Source organism: Amblyomma americanum, chromosome 5 (genome assembly GCF_052857255.1).
Source record: "Amblyomma americanum isolate KBUSLIRL-KWMA chromosome 5, ASM5285725v1, whole genome shotgun sequence".
In the NCBI taxonomy this organism is placed as follows: Eukaryota; Metazoa; Arthropoda; class Arachnida; order Ixodida; family Ixodidae; genus Amblyomma; species Amblyomma americanum.
The window spans coordinates 17,436,756-17,452,311 of record NC_135501.1 but is presented as its reverse complement, the minus strand read 5'-3'; the positions used below and the strand labels follow the sequence as shown (position 1 = coordinate 17,452,311).

At 42.5% G+C, this 15,556-nt stretch overlaps 1 protein-coding gene across 2 annotated transcripts in view; it reads left to right on the top strand.

Moving 5' to 3' along the window:
* Window positions 1-15,556, top strand: part of LOC144132306 (galactosylceramide sulfotransferase-like) — a 443,966-nt gene that overhangs the window by 105,071 nt on the left and 323,339 nt on the right. For both annotated transcript variants that reach the window (XM_077664619.1, XM_077664618.1), the window contains exon 3: window positions 5,042-5,163. In XM_077664619.1, coding sequence (XP_077520745.1) covers window positions 5,042-5,163 — 122 coding nt within the window. The remainder of the gene's footprint in view (window positions 1-5,041; window positions 5,164-15,556) is intronic.

The window sequence follows — 15,556 nt, the reverse complement described above, 5'->3', positions numbered from 1 at the left end:
CAGATGGCTATTATAAACCGTGACTTGTTTTCCTGAGATAAACTATCTCCCTACTTTAGGCTATCACAGCTCAGAATCTTTTAGGCGTTTTGAAGCTCTATATAACTCAAGTTTTCCTTGTTTCACACAAACACGTGAAATCTAAGAAATAAAAATAAACCTGTTGATCTGCTTTTAGAAACTCTTCATCATGATTTTGATCTCTCAGCATTTACAGAAAAATGGTTCTCGAATGATAAATTTTGTAGGCTGCAAATCTCCGTCGATATTTCGAACCAACAGGCGGGGTGGTGGTGTAACCACGTACATGAAAAGCAATGTTAACTTCAGTATTATCTGAGAAAATGCAGGGATAAACCAGAATTATGACAATCCCGGAAGCGCTCAAAGTTGTATAAGTATCGGTAATTTTTGAAGGAGGAAATGAAAAAGACTTGAATAATTACCGACCAATATCGGTCTTGCAAATATTCTTGAAAATCATGGAGCAAGTAATCAATATCAGTCTCCAAAATTTCTGCAAACAAAAGGCTGTAATTGCTCAACGGGAATATGGTTTTTGAGAAAAAGGTCTACTGAACAAGCGTTGCTGAATATAAAAGATAAGATAATCAGAAACTTTGAACAGAAATGTTACACTCTAGGAATTTTTCTCCACTTCAAAAAAGCATTTGATTCATCTAACACAATATCTTCCTGAAAAAAATATACAAATATGCACTCAGAGGAATCGCACTTAACATAATACAACGTTAATTAAACAATCGATACCAATACGTGCAGATTGACCGCGTAAGATCAGATCTTAGAAACAATAACATGCATTGTCGCAAACAATCAATTGGCTAAACAAATTCTCACTGCGGCTTTTCATCAAACTAGAATTGAATGCAAAGAAAACAGAGTACATTACTTTCGCCCACGGTTCAAGGCGATCACTAAAAAATCTAATATACCGTTTCGTGGTGAACAACATGACAAAGTAAACTCGTTTCTTGGGGTAGACTTCCAAGAAAACCTCAGTTGGGGCTTACATATTCAAAAAAAAATACGAAGAAATATTTCACGGTCAATTAGAATTATTTGCAAACTAAAATATTTGTTACCTGCCTGGTTAAAAAAAGCAGCTGTAATATATGCAAGTGTTTTCTCGTCTGCAGTAATATATTCTTGTGTGGGGCACAACAACAAAAAATAGGCGGTGCTTTAGCTCTGGTTAAACCTGGAGTGACGCGACAGCTACAGCTGGCCGAGTGGAACTTGCTCAGCTGAATTTCAAAGTCAGTCTTTCGGCGCTCCGTTTCGCTGGGCGTTCCTTCTTCATCTTCGTCCTACTTGGCACGGCGCACGCGCACAGCTGTTGCAGCTCGGTTTCGCCGTCGCGCCGCGCCGCCGACAGCAGCAGCTGCTCCGCACCACGTGGCTGGTCACGTGACCAACCGCGTGACGAACCACGTCATCAGCTACGGCACCGCGCCGCCGGCAGCTGCTCCCAGCCACGTGATCAACTACGTGACAGCGTGGCGGCGCAGCCACGCTGATGGATCGCAATGCTACCTTAATGTAGCTATCGCTACAAAACAAATACTGAAAACTTGCTTTTGCTTCAAAAGAGAACTAGAAAACTCCCCATACCGAGCACATTCTGCCCCACACCTTGAAAAACGTTACATTAAAACGATTACGAAAATCATAAATAAAAACTGACAATAAACGTATACAACCAAGTGAAATCTGATACAGCTGCATTCTTTAAAAATTCTTTTTCAGAGATCATGAACATAACCTTCGACAAACAGGATCTGTACCAAGAATAAGTACGCACAAAGTATGGCACACAAACACTGAAGCATCAATTAGGTGATGTCCTAAATAAATATCCTGATATTATAGAAACAATACACGTCAGTGCTTCCACACGAGCTTTTTGCAAATGGATTACCGGTTTCTTTTCCTTCTCCTAAAAAAAGCTCATTCCTAATAAACAAAATCTGGACCGATATTGTTCATTTTCTTACCTCTTGGTAAAAAAAAAGAACCCTTCTTTTTGTTCTGTTTGGTTAATCATGCAGTTCTTTTTCGACGAACCATGTTGCCTTAAATATGCTGTTGTCACGCACAAAGCCTTTCATTCTTTTCTTCTTTTTTTCTCCTCATGTTGTTTTTGTGCACTTATGTAGAGAGCCTTTTAGCCCAATTGATTCTTCATATTGCTGTTTCTAAAAAGTACGTTTTTTTGTACTCATCTGTGTTATACTAATTTCTGGATATGCTTTATGCTTTCCGTGCACAATTCATATGAATGATTATGGTTATGAATTGCGTGGAAAAATATCCCACTGCTCTGAGTGCAAATGCAAAAAAGGGGTTATACTTCGTTAGGCAACTGTGCCTTTTTGTTGCCTCCTCGGCAACCAACGGTTGTTTGAAATAAACCTGAATCTTGAAAACTGGAAACTAAAAATTTAAACTTCGGCATACACAACATTTATCCGTCCCGTCCTACAGTACGCCGCGATTGTTGGGGATCCACATAGACAAATTAATATCAGGAAACTTGATGCAGTGCAAAGAAAATCTGCTTGGTTTATTTTAACTTATACAGCTGGCGCTCGTCCCCATCAATTTTTCTAGAATCTGCAGAACTCTAAAGTGTTGCATTTGGGCGTTACCGGGATAGGATGGAAATTTTCTATTTATTCTGTAATAACCAGTTGGAAATTGACAAATGTTTATGCATTCTACCAGCTAACCGCCGCTCCACGCGCTCGTATCCCATCAAAAAGGTTTTAGATTGCACGTGGTGGACTAACGCATTTAAAAAGTCAATTTTCCGCGTACTATTTTGGAATGAACTGTGTTATCCACCAACACTCTTGATTGCCCAACGGTTTCATCATTCCTCTGCGCACTTGCGCATAAAACATGACGTGGATGTGCCTCTCCCCGTCAAATAACATTCATGACGTAAAATCCTCTTGTGTTTTTGTTCTTATTTTTCCTTCAGTGCCTAGTATCTTGTTCGCTGTTTTTGCACATGTTGGTTCGAACTGTCCTCTCCTGCCTAGCATCTGATAGCAAGGCTGCAGTATCTGTAAAACAAAATAAAATGAAATAAATAAATTAGCATAACAATTTGTTCTCCCCTCCACCTTATGTAATGCCTCAATAGGGGCTTTAAGGGCAAAATAAAGATGACTGATGATGATGATGAATTGTCAGCCCTTGGCGACCAGTTAACTGAAACGATTAATAGGTTCAGCTGGAAAAGAAAGAACTACCCGGACCATTTCAGCGCTCGTGTGATAAACTATCAATGTTTAGTGTATTCCTCTCCTTATTACGATTGCGACTCCGCTCCCTCTTCAAGTGCATTCGGGACGAATGATATCGTATTGATCAGGTACGATAGCTTCATTCGGGAATGCATCATAAAGCCACATTTCTGTACTAACGGCGGTGTCGGGGTCGGCTTTAAAAAGGAGTGTTTCAAGCTCGTCGCATTTATTTACTTTTCTTCTTGCGTTGATATTAAGTCAGAAAATGAATTCAAGGGTGGGTTTGCTATTACATTTCCTGAGCTGTACGCGGCACTATTTGCGCCGCCGTTCCTGGAGTGGTACCGTCACGTAGAAGCACAGAACACTTTTTCTTCTCGGGTGTTGTCTCATCTATTTAGTTTACCGTTTATTTATGCTTTGTGAAACGTAGGCATGACTTTGACACTATTGGACCCCTGTTCTTACGTGCTTGCCCAGAGCCTTTCCCTTTTTGATTAAACACAAGGCGGGAAATCCTCCGGTACACTATAGTATGAGCCTTTCAGGTTGCTGCAGTTCTGCAACACTTTTTGCTCCTCCCGCCAGTCAGCTAGTTTAAATAACATAGGTTTGCATCTAGCCTCAGATGTCCTTCCAGTTCTATGGATGCGCTCAGGAGCCACATGCGATATTTTCAGCAGGTCCAAAAGAAGCTGCTTGGACACCGTTTCTTCAAGGTTTTGGTGTTTTTCATCTTTGGTTTCCTTAACGCCGAACACAATATGCTGTTGTGCCTACTTATACTTTCCAGATCATTTACCTTCATCAGTAGACGGTCAACAGTTTTCTGTAGTGTATGTAAACAAGACGTATAGTGAGCAACTCTTGCGGAAAAGTCATCTAGCTGCTTTTGGACGTCACAGTCTCTTTAAATTCTCGCTCAATTGCGTGTTAACAAAGTTCGAACTTTGAGGCCTTGCATTTCTTCAATGCTTTTCCCGAGCATTTCCTGCGTAGGAGGACCGGGATTAGCTTCGACGTCGCTGCAGATAGTAAGCAAGTAAACAACAAAAAATAGCACGTTGTTCACAGGACCGCAAGTAAAGACCGTGGGCTGAGCACAAGCATTGCACACATATTGTCACTGCGGTAAGAGTAAACAGGGTGTTCACCTCGCACCTTGGCAAGAAAAGAGAAATGAATTTTTTAGGCGCATGGTTCTACCGCTTCCGCCGAGCCCACTGGTCGTCATCCGAACGGCGGCCGTTATTTTGCTTGCTGAGGTAGGTGCGGTAGTTGATGCCGGTGCACGATGCGCATGCAGTAGCGCTGTCCCAGTGCGCAATCCTGTACATTGGTTGCTGACGTTCTATTCCGGTAAGACATAGTTGCAAGAAATGTGATGATCAGTGCATTTTCAGGCAAAGAAGTCGCAGCAGGCCCCCTACGATGTAGGTTCCGTGCTCACGAAAAGCACGGCCTGGACAAGAAACAGACATTGATTTGCTAGGCGCATGGTCCCAATGCTTCTGCCGAGAAGAAAAAACAACGCATGGGAGTTCGATATAGCGTTGACGGCGTGTTCTATGGCCCGGCCAAACTTTCGTTTGTGCCAACTGTCGTCAAGACATAACTCCGTCCCTAAAGTCTCATCACTGGCAGGAAGCGCGTGGAATTAGGCACTAAGCCAAAAGTGTCTAGTGTTGAAGGAACATAGTAAAGTCTTAAGGACCCGCAGCCAAGCTAATATCGTTCGTAACGGGCGCTCTCTCACCGCGCAGCACGCAATCCGACTGGTGTGTGGGTTTCGTCATCGGCGTCTAGCGCTACTCGCAGGCGGCACCTCACTGCTGTTGCTGCTACTCGTCTCCGTGCTGCGGGTCGCCTTGGACGCTGACCTAAGGTGAGCGGTGCAGCCTGCACCTTGTATTATTTTTTTCACCAGTACATCTTGACCTTTTTCACAGAGTATGGCACATGGAGCCACAGGAGAAGGAAAGCATGGCAAATGCATCTGCCACTCACCTATGGTGCAGAAACGTGGAGGCTCACGAAAAGGGTTCAGCTTAAGTTAAGGAAAACGCGTCGAGCTATGGAAAGAAAAATGATAGGTGTTACGTTAAGAGACCGGAAGCGCCAGTGTGTGTGAGAGAAGAAACGCGAGTTATTGGCATCCTATTTAAAATCGAGAGGAAGAGATAGGTTTGGGCAGGGCATGTCATGCGAATGCAGGATAACCGCTGCTCCTTAAGGGTAACGGAGTGCATTCCAAGAAAAGGCAAGCCTAGCAGGGGGCGGCAGAAAGTTAAGTGGGCGGATGGGAGTTTGCGCGGATATGGTTGCCGCAGCTGGCAATGGACAGGGTTAATCGAAGAGACATGAGAGAGCCCTTTGCCCTGCAGTGGGCGTAGTCAGGCTGACGATGATAATTAAATTCGATGGCCAGGAGACATCCTCGAAAGCCACTAGTGCTGGCGCATAGTGTTCGTGCGGGAGAGGAGTAGGAAGATCACTCAATGGAAGACTTGTTTTCCGAAAGGCATGAAACCTGTGATTTGCTCTGAAGGTACTCCCCCTCCTCCCGTAGGTACTTATATTGCATCAAAATTAACGAGTGCTGTGTTAATGTAGATTAGTACCTGAAGTATCACGTAGGATTTGACATCGTAGCGGAGGAAAGCGAAGCATTTTAAGACATTTAGTTCTTTAAAATGTTACTCAATACAACCCAGCACAGGTCTGTTTGCGCATTTTTATCCTGTCATCGAAAAGAGAAAACATGGTCTCCGCCAGTGCGGCGACCTTAGTCTCACAGCTCGACATTTTTATCAGCTTGCGAACGCCGTGGCTAATGAGCCGTCGAGACTGGTTCAAGCGCATCACATTGTAAAGACGATAGGCATGAAATTTTGGAGTCGTGCGTTTCGCAAAATGGTAGAAACTTGGGCATCTTTTACTATGATATGTTGAAATGCCTGGCGCTTCCAAGTTGCACTAAAGATGCATGATCCAAAATGCAAGGCATAGAAATTACCTTTCTTTCGTGCAGTAGACCATTGTTGGAAGAAAGCTCTATGTTGACGGAAAGGAAATAAGTTCGCTTCATATGCAATAAATATCGCAGTAATTTTTCGCCCTATTCTGCCCTGAAATCATTACAAATCACCACCATCGCTACTCTCTGGCAGCTAGAATCGTAACAATTTTTTCACTGTGCCGCTAATTCGCACTATCGAGTCTCAAGTGACAGGTACATCACGAGTGCCATACCATTGTCAACAAGAAGTCACCCTTAGCCTAATTTTTCACCTTACTTTGCTCGCACTAATGTATTTAAATATAGTTTCTCTCCGCGCACCATCGAACACTGGAATACATTGCCCGGTGCAGTGCGTTTCCTCTCTATTGACATCCCTCCCTATTGCATAAAACTCTACACATGTCTTTCTCATTACTATAGACATAATGAGATGTGGGATCCAGTAAACTGGATTACAGGTAGACGAAATGTAAGCACCAATTTGGAGGGTTTACATGGCAACGGCTCCTGGCTCAGGCTGGGAAAGAATAGTTTGTATAGTCAGGTAAACGGGATACGATGAGCATATAATCTGATTATCTCGAACAAACACCAACATCTCAAGCAGAATTTGTAAAATTGCATTTAGAGTATAAGAGCTATGATGTCTCACAATAAAATGAAATGAAACTTCAGCCAATTACGTATGTGACAGGTATATATGCGTATGTTCTGTGATGCATCTTTAACGCAACGTTTAAGAGTTATTTTAACTCATTACTAAAATGTAAAAAGACAATGTAAAGGTGACCAGTTCCCAATCGAGCAAGTAAAAATGAGAACTGCTAACTGTCAACTGATGTGTATTCCATTCAACACGTCTTGAATTTTAGAGTCTACTATCAGTTGCTTACTATCAAAATCTTCAGCCAAATATACCTACTTCATTGCCAGTCTGGTTTTCAAAAAAAGATATTAACCGAGGCATCGATAAGCATCAGAAACGCCGACGAATTCCGAAAGAAACCAGAAAAGCAGAGATGGCTTTTCTCTTTACTGGTGTTCCTTTGCTGCAAATTGAAGTTGACAGCCTTTGTGTTCAAGATGAACCAACGGCCCTCTTAACATATCCTGAATATATAAAAGTCACACAATACACATGCATTTGTAGCATTCTCACTGAGCCATGTTATGATGAGCCACGTCATGAAGGCGGTGCGTTTCTCAGTGCTGCTCAGAAAGAAGCACAAAGAAAAATCTCATACAGATAGGCACAATAATGCATGCTTAGCTTTTCAGTGCATGAGTTCAGCTGGCTAGACCTATCTTGAGCACGGTGTGCAAGTTAGCGTAAATGCAACTGTATACCGTTCGACAAAACTATTGTGTAAATCTGCCCCAATATTATTTGAAATAGATTGTTAGGAAAGCTCTTACGCGTAAGAGAGCATTGTATTGGATTACCGAGCTGAGCAAGCAACTAAGCACTTCATTAGAACAATTTATTTTAACATTTATTATACCTAAACAGTACTAAATGAAAATAATTCAGTGGTGAGCTTTGACATGATGTGTCAAGTAGGAACTTGATGAGTTTGTAATTTACTAATAAGAAGTAATCAACCATTAGCATCCAAGCGTAACCATACGGTTACAAAGGAAAGCATTGTAGCTCTTTTTTGTGTCCTTATGGCTGCACTTAGGTGGATGTTAATGAGTAATTACTCTCTTATTACAAATATTCTCTGCCTTGGGGGAATTACTTTAATAATTGAATGAACATCATCATTTACTGTGTGGATTTCCGAAGTGACCAGCTCAAAGGACAAGACGTTAGTAAGCTGTGTGAGGTGAAAGGCAATTCCAGCCTTTAATGGCAAAAACAAAAATCAATCTTGAAATGCAGTGCCATGAGCTAACTGAACCACAACAGTACTTGTGCGGCTGGTGCAGAAGGAACCATGAGTCAGAACAGATTTGTTGGTTAAGTGACGGTAAAGAGTTAAATAAAAACCTACAGTTTCTGCACGACATGAAGAAATTTGAAGATTTACCTTTGGTGTGTGACACTGGAGCTTCAATAATAGTCTGAGAAAATAAAACAAGGGCTCAGGTCGGAACCCATTCTAGGATTTTAGTTAAGTTAGATTTGCGGCATGTACCATTAGAACGCCCAAGGTGATGCCACACAGCGGATCTGAACGCAAGTAACTTGGAAGACGGCGATGCTAAGTACATGTTATGGTGTAAATATTCTAGGTTTTTGGAGGGCGTATAAGGATTATGAGGTGAGACCTGCTACATTGCGAGCCATGTTAATGACAGTGTTTGAACCAGTATGCAGTGAACATACCTTTCTCGGTAAGGCCTTATAAGTAGGCAAAATGTAGTTTTTCTGACAATAAAAACTTTTTATTGAATTGTTAGTAACATTAGGAAACAGGGCATTTAGACCATGCAAAATGTTGCTTTGGGGAACTAAAACACGGGTACTTATTGCAAGATGGCCGACCCTATATAGCCATTCGTGAAGGCATGTAACAAGCACTGAAGGGAAAGTCATAATGAAGGTAAAAAAAATCTGAGGCCCAAGGGCAATGCCTTGGGGGACGTTCAAGATTGCAGAAAAAGGCAGGATGCATAAGAATTGGCAAGGGAAATCTGCCGACGGTTGGCGGTTTAAGCTTGGATCCAGTTTAGAGCTATTGGATGCAAGTTAAATCACGATAAGAAAAGCCATACAGAAACGAGCGAATAAAATGCTTTTTCAAAGCCAAGAAAAAAAGCATCTAGGGGGATTTTGCAGTCAAGGTGCATGTCGCGAAGAACAAGAGCAAGTTGGCTATTGCAGGATTGTGTTCTAAAAGCTTTCCGATTTGGATGAAACAACTTAATGCATTGAAACAATCCAGCAGGGCAAGAGTACAAAGTGTGTTTGGTGATTTTCAGCACATGGCAATGACATAAATGGAGCCATAGGTGCTGGGTAATGATGGGTAAGAAACAGAGGGGCGAAGCTATGATGAGGCAGGAAGCTGCACTGTATGCATCAGATATGCATGCACTGCTTTTTGTACTGTTGATGCTTGCTGAAAATTTCGCAAAACTTGATACGAGTGTACTGTCGGATGAACCTGAGGTAAGTTGACATGCTGAAACTGCGCTAAGGGACAAGGAGAACGAATCAAGAATTACTGCTTTGTGCAGTGGTGTTCTTTTCCATCGTCTTTGTTCCTGACATATCTTTACCAGCTCTACAGGGCTCTATTTGCAGTCTGCTGTGTAAAGTATTGTCAGGTAAAGCCAATCCCTATTCTTCGACCAACAAACTGCTGTGCCATACAACACATCCTTCCAATCATCTTCATACTTCGCAAGATAATGGTAGTTCTTTGGTCTCATATTCAAAATATCACAGATTAATTGCTCCTGTCATCATTAGAACTAAAAAATAACCATAATTTCGTAGATACAGCCCTTTTTCATTAGTACAGGACTCGCTAATATGGACTCAAACTGACTGTTTCTGAGGAAAAAAAAATTCAATGCACTTACGCTTTGTTAACATACAAACTTTGCTGATCAGAGTAAACAGAGTGAGATGCGTGCAGCCCATTGTCGCATGTGTTCTTGTCCCGTTAATGTGCAGAGGGGAAGACTTAAAAGACTTAAAACTTTGTACTTGAGCAGATAATCAAACGCTTCCTGAATCATATACCTTTCTTGCACACTGGAAATGCCATCACAATGCTTGCCCCACTTTATGCACAGAATTTTACGGTAACCAGTCAACTACCAGGCACACTGACCAACCTGACTTCTAACCAGCTCAAGCACATTCTGGTTGCCAAAGCACCTCTCTTTATAGTGTGAGAATCACTGTCGGGACTGGGCGACTCACATCCTGGCTTAGATTGCTCACTGCACAAAATGATTTAAGCTGCTTAAAAATAAAACAACAGAACAGCTTGCTTATATTAAAACCTCTCAAATGCCTACCTGCAAGCCACAATGCTAGGTTAGCACTTTTTATACAGAGTACACCGCAGATGAAAAGAAAAATGATGGAATGCTCCGTTTTCAGGCATGTGCAGCGGGCAAGAACAGAACTAGGCGCCGGTGCAAAGCGGGGCATCTGCTAATGCAAGCAGCAACAGCCATTTCATTCAATCCGAGGAGTAAGACAATTGGTTCAAAGTAAATGTGGTCTTTGCCATGACAGCTCATTGGTTCCATAGATACTACAGGACTCAGAAACAGGGCAACGTTGGTAATGCAGAGCCAAGCACAATGCAACAGTGCTTAGCACATTTCAAAGAACTGAAATAAGCGTTGTTATTGTAGCTTTGAATGCGTGCGGGAAGGCTACTGTCGTGACAACACAAATGCGTATGGAGAAGTGGGCCAGGAAATCTAGCCGATCACTGATGAAGGTGGAAAGATGCATCTATATGTCAGGAAATAAATATTTGTTAGTGTAAAATGTAAGGAGAATTAAGGAAATCTAGGAAGCATTCTACATTGCCGACACACAGCTGATTGTGCTCACCATCCTCATCACTCAGCAGACAAGTAATCATGTCCTTCACAGTAAGTAGTCACAGGCAAATGAAGGTAGCAGATGACGTGCAAATGTGCATTCATGACATCTCTTTCTCAAGGCTTCGAAAATGTGTTGAAAACAAACTGGTGCGGCTGTCCCAGGGAGTGCTGCTGAACAACCGCTTAACACCAGTAAAGCAGAGTTCACGAGCTACTTTGCAACAATTGCATTGTGCACACATCATTCAGTTTCGTACCGCTTATCTCCCTATCGAAAGAGACCGTGAGCATAATCAACGAAAAAAGTGTCATGGCCCAGGAGGCGTTCCAAGATCGTCGAATTTTTCTGATTACATAGGAAACCAAGATTCCACTTCAACTTCACATTACCAAGCATTTGTCAAAGCAAAAATTGAAAAAAGCAATGGAAAATATTTTGTTAATATAAATATATTTTTTTCATCAATACTCGTTATGCCCAACTTGCTCTGTGGACAGTTTTGATCCCATAAGCTGCTGCCACAGTTTTTTTTTGCGTAACATAGAGTGAAATGCTCATTGAAAAGCAGTCTCATGAGATAACACATATTAGAGATTTTCTACTGTGAACTAGCCGTGGTTTAAATGCGGCGATGATTCTTGTTCGTAATCGTGTAATACCATGTTGTCACAATCTAAACTGAAATGGGTAGAGGAAGTGTTCAGTCACCCATTCATCACGCAAATATTTATTGCAGACAAATTTCCGCACATCCGGCAGGAAATAAAAAGAAATGATGCTCCCGAAGATACATCTGCACTGCACACCGATTTTTCACACAAGTTACACAGTGCTGACGGCCCCTCGTAACCCGAGCAGCTATCATCACAAATGTACTGAATGAAGCACCAAGGTGCAGAAGGATAGCGCGTTTAAAACAGTCCGACGGCCATGCAGAAAAAATCATATCGCGTTGCACACACGGCAGTACTCTAGCATAGTGCCCGCATGAATGGCGATCAAAATGGCAATGGATATGTCGCAGAAACAACTGAACAGAACAGACAAGCACAAAGGGAAGACTGGTTAACACAGATGGGCGCACTAATGCATGTTTAGCTTTGCAGTGTTCAAATGTAGGTAGATAGAGCTAGCTTGTGCAGTGGGCAGGCTATACCGAATGCTAATATTGTGTAAATCTGCCCTGATATCGCTTGAAATAAATTACGAAGAAAGGTATCGATGACCCCGTTATGCATAAGAGAGCATTGCCTTCGTTTGCCAAGGTGACCGAGTGACTGCGCGCCCTTTTTAGTATGGAGTACACCTTAGTGGTCCTAAATGACATACCGGAGTGGCGAGCTTTGAAATGGTGTGCCAGGTAGGAGCTCGAAGAGTTCGTCACTTATAGCATGACTTCTGTAGTGACCACTTCGAAGGACAATAGCTTGCACGGGCTTGTGGGGTGCAAGACAATTGCAGCCTTTCGTGGCACGAACAAAAATGAATCTTGAAATGCAGTGGCATGAGCTAAGAGTGTTAGTGTGGCCATTGCAGAAGGAACCACAAATAAAAACAGTTCAGATGGCGGTGTGCTGGTAAGGAGCACAAAAACCTACAGTTTCTGCATGAGATCAAGAGATTTAAAGATGCACCTTTAGTCCTGTGACACTGGATCTTCAAAAAGAGTTCGAGAGAATAAAACAAGCGGCTCAGGTCTGAACTCATCCTAGGATTTGAATAAAGCTTGATTTGTGGCATATGGCATTACAATACCCAACTTGATTCAGCACAGGAGTTTTGAAAGAGGCTCGGAAGACGATAATGCTAAGGACATGCGCAAATGTCCTAGGCTGTGGGCGGTTGTACAAGAATATATAGGCGAGAGCACGTTACACTGTGCGCCTTATTAAATTCCGTGTAATGGAACAAGTATGCAGTGAATCAGCAAGCCCTTATAAGTAGGCACAGTTTAGTTATGCTGAAAGTAAAAAAAATGTTCTGCACAATGTCTTCGTAACATTGAGAAGTGTGCTTCAAGTGCATGCCCTAGCAAAAATTCTAATAGGAAAATTAATAGCCTATTAGGCAATCGACAAGTAATAGGCTATCAGTCTAATAAACCTAACAGCAAATACAAAATCAAATACAACATTTATTAGGCTATTAGACTAATTCTATTAGTTTTCTGCTCTATTAGTATACTAGCCCCCATCGCAGTTAAAACCAATTGACTTCAAATGGGAAGTTTAACCTTTTTTAGAAATCAAACGAACCATGCATTACACTCAAGAAACAGTTAGTACAGTCACACACCTAACATAAGCCCAACACATATCCATGTGTACAATAAACTTTTGCTTCTGCTTATATATTCCATATGTGGGACTCCCATAATGAGGCTACGGGCACTTACCAGTTAAACATAGACATTTAATCCATTTTCGATGGCAGAGATAGCATAAATAATGTAAACAATTTAGCACATTAAGATGGAGATAGTTCTTATTATAACCTAAAACAAAATATTATAACAGAATAATGTAAATACAAAATAAGGTAAGGTATACATGCGGCCTTCTGACTGTATTTACCCTATTTGCAAATAGAGACTTCTATTTGAATAACAAAAGAACTAATACAGAAATGTATTAGTCTAAAACAAGAGCTTATTAGACTAACTGGAAAACGTGTACATCATATACAAAATTGTATGAGACTAATATGGAAACTTATACTTCAAATACGAAATTGCATTAGACTGATACAGAAACTCATACATCAAATACAAAAGGAATTAGACTAATACAAACTTCTATTAGAATTTTTGCTAGGGATGCCAAGGTAAGCTTTTGATGGGGAATCATTATTCTTCCACTTGGATTTGACAAGTCGTATATTCTGCACCTCAAAATTGCGTATGCCAGAAATGCAGATGAATAACAGTATCACAGACTTATTTAATTATCTCAGGCCTATCCAACTCCTGCCAGAACCTCAGAAACGGGGACAGATGCTCCACAGGTAACAGCTGTAAAAGCATCTAGACAGCATTATGCACGACGTAGGTGTGCAGGTTCGTTTGCCTGGCCGAAATGCAGGTCAGCTGGAGCATATCACCAGATGTGTGCTTAGTTTTACTGTGAAAACTTTGTTTTCGTTATTACAAATATAGAATATACAGTTGCGTGCTTCTTGTGTTGCATCCTATACGTATACTACACCACCTATGCGCTTATAAGATCTGTTTCGGCATCTCAACAACAGACCTGATCACAAGTTGAGGAAAGAAGGAACGGAGTGGCGGGGGCTAGAGGTAAAGCAGGGTAACTTGATGTGTATGTGGACATGTGTAGGCATACATGGCAAAAAAACTATTCTTCGAAAGTCATTGCATGCATTAATAACAACTCCCTCAAGATCACGCAAATATTAGTTTATCAGCAGTTACTACTCACAAAACGTAATACAGTTGCAATTAGTTCACATAAAACCCCGCATGGGGGTGCCTGCAGCTTGCAGGCGTCGCGACGGTGAGTGGCGACACCGCGGGTTCCCGAGCGTCCGCAGGGACATCCCCGCAAGGGGATGATGGTGAACTGTGCATTACCACGGACCCGAGCACCCGCGCCTCGCCGTGCGTGGCATCGCGGTGTCCGGGGAAAAGGGGATCCTGGTGGTTGAGCCGATGCCGAGCGTTTGGACCTTTAAGGCCCCTCGGCGGAGGCAACACACCACTTTGGCCCCAGCTTCCTGTAGACGGCACCTCCGGCCTGACCCGACCGGAGGAAATCGGCAGTCGCCTTTTCCTGTCCTCCTCTCCATCTTTCACTTTCCTAACTTCTTTCGGACTACTGTCCTGTCTCCTCCTCGTTTCCCGGTTTTTTCCTTTCTTCATAGGCGGCGAGGGTTAACCTTGTGTGGCCAACCACCCTGAGTTGCGTCGTATTTGGTTTTAGTTGAGGTGTACAGCTGGCGTGGGCAAGACTTGCTTGCAAGTTCCTGTCCCGTCCCCTTGTTGGGCTCCATGGTGGGTGGCTGGCACCGCGGCCGAACAACAGACGTATTCCATGGCTCCCCTCCACTCACAAAATGATTGCCCTCAAAAAAGAGTGCGGACCGAAGCAACAAACCAATACCTTCAGAAGTCCAAGGACACTTTCCCGAAATTTCACGTCATTCACAGCGAAGCAACAGATAAGACCGGCCGAACAATATCCCCATTCATTGTCACAAAAACCCTAACCTCTGCTTTGGGCACGGGTTACAAGCTAAAAAAAACTGCCTAGTGGCGACCTCCTACTAGAACTGAAAGAGAACGATCAATATTCTAAGCTGTCCAAAATAGTGTCATTGGGGATACAACTGTCTCAGTGACTGCACATAGATCTTTGAGCACCGCCCGGGTTGTGATCTCCGAAATCGATTTCTTTCAGCTCACAGAAGAAATGCTTGAAGGTCTAAAAGACCAAAATGTCATCAATGTTCACCGCTTAAAAATCCGAAAGGTAAACAAAGAAATCACAACAAAACATCTTGTCCTCACATTCAGCTCAAGCGCACTGCCCGAGTCAATCGAAGTTGGTTACCTAAAGATAAATGTCCGACACTACATCCCAAACCCACGACGGTGTTTTAACTGCCAGCGATACGGCCATGGCTCATAGAGCTGTCGTGGTCGGAAAACATGTGCGAAATGCGCCTCGCAAGAGCACGTCTCTGAAAGCTGTGAAGCTGCAACACTACATTGCGCAA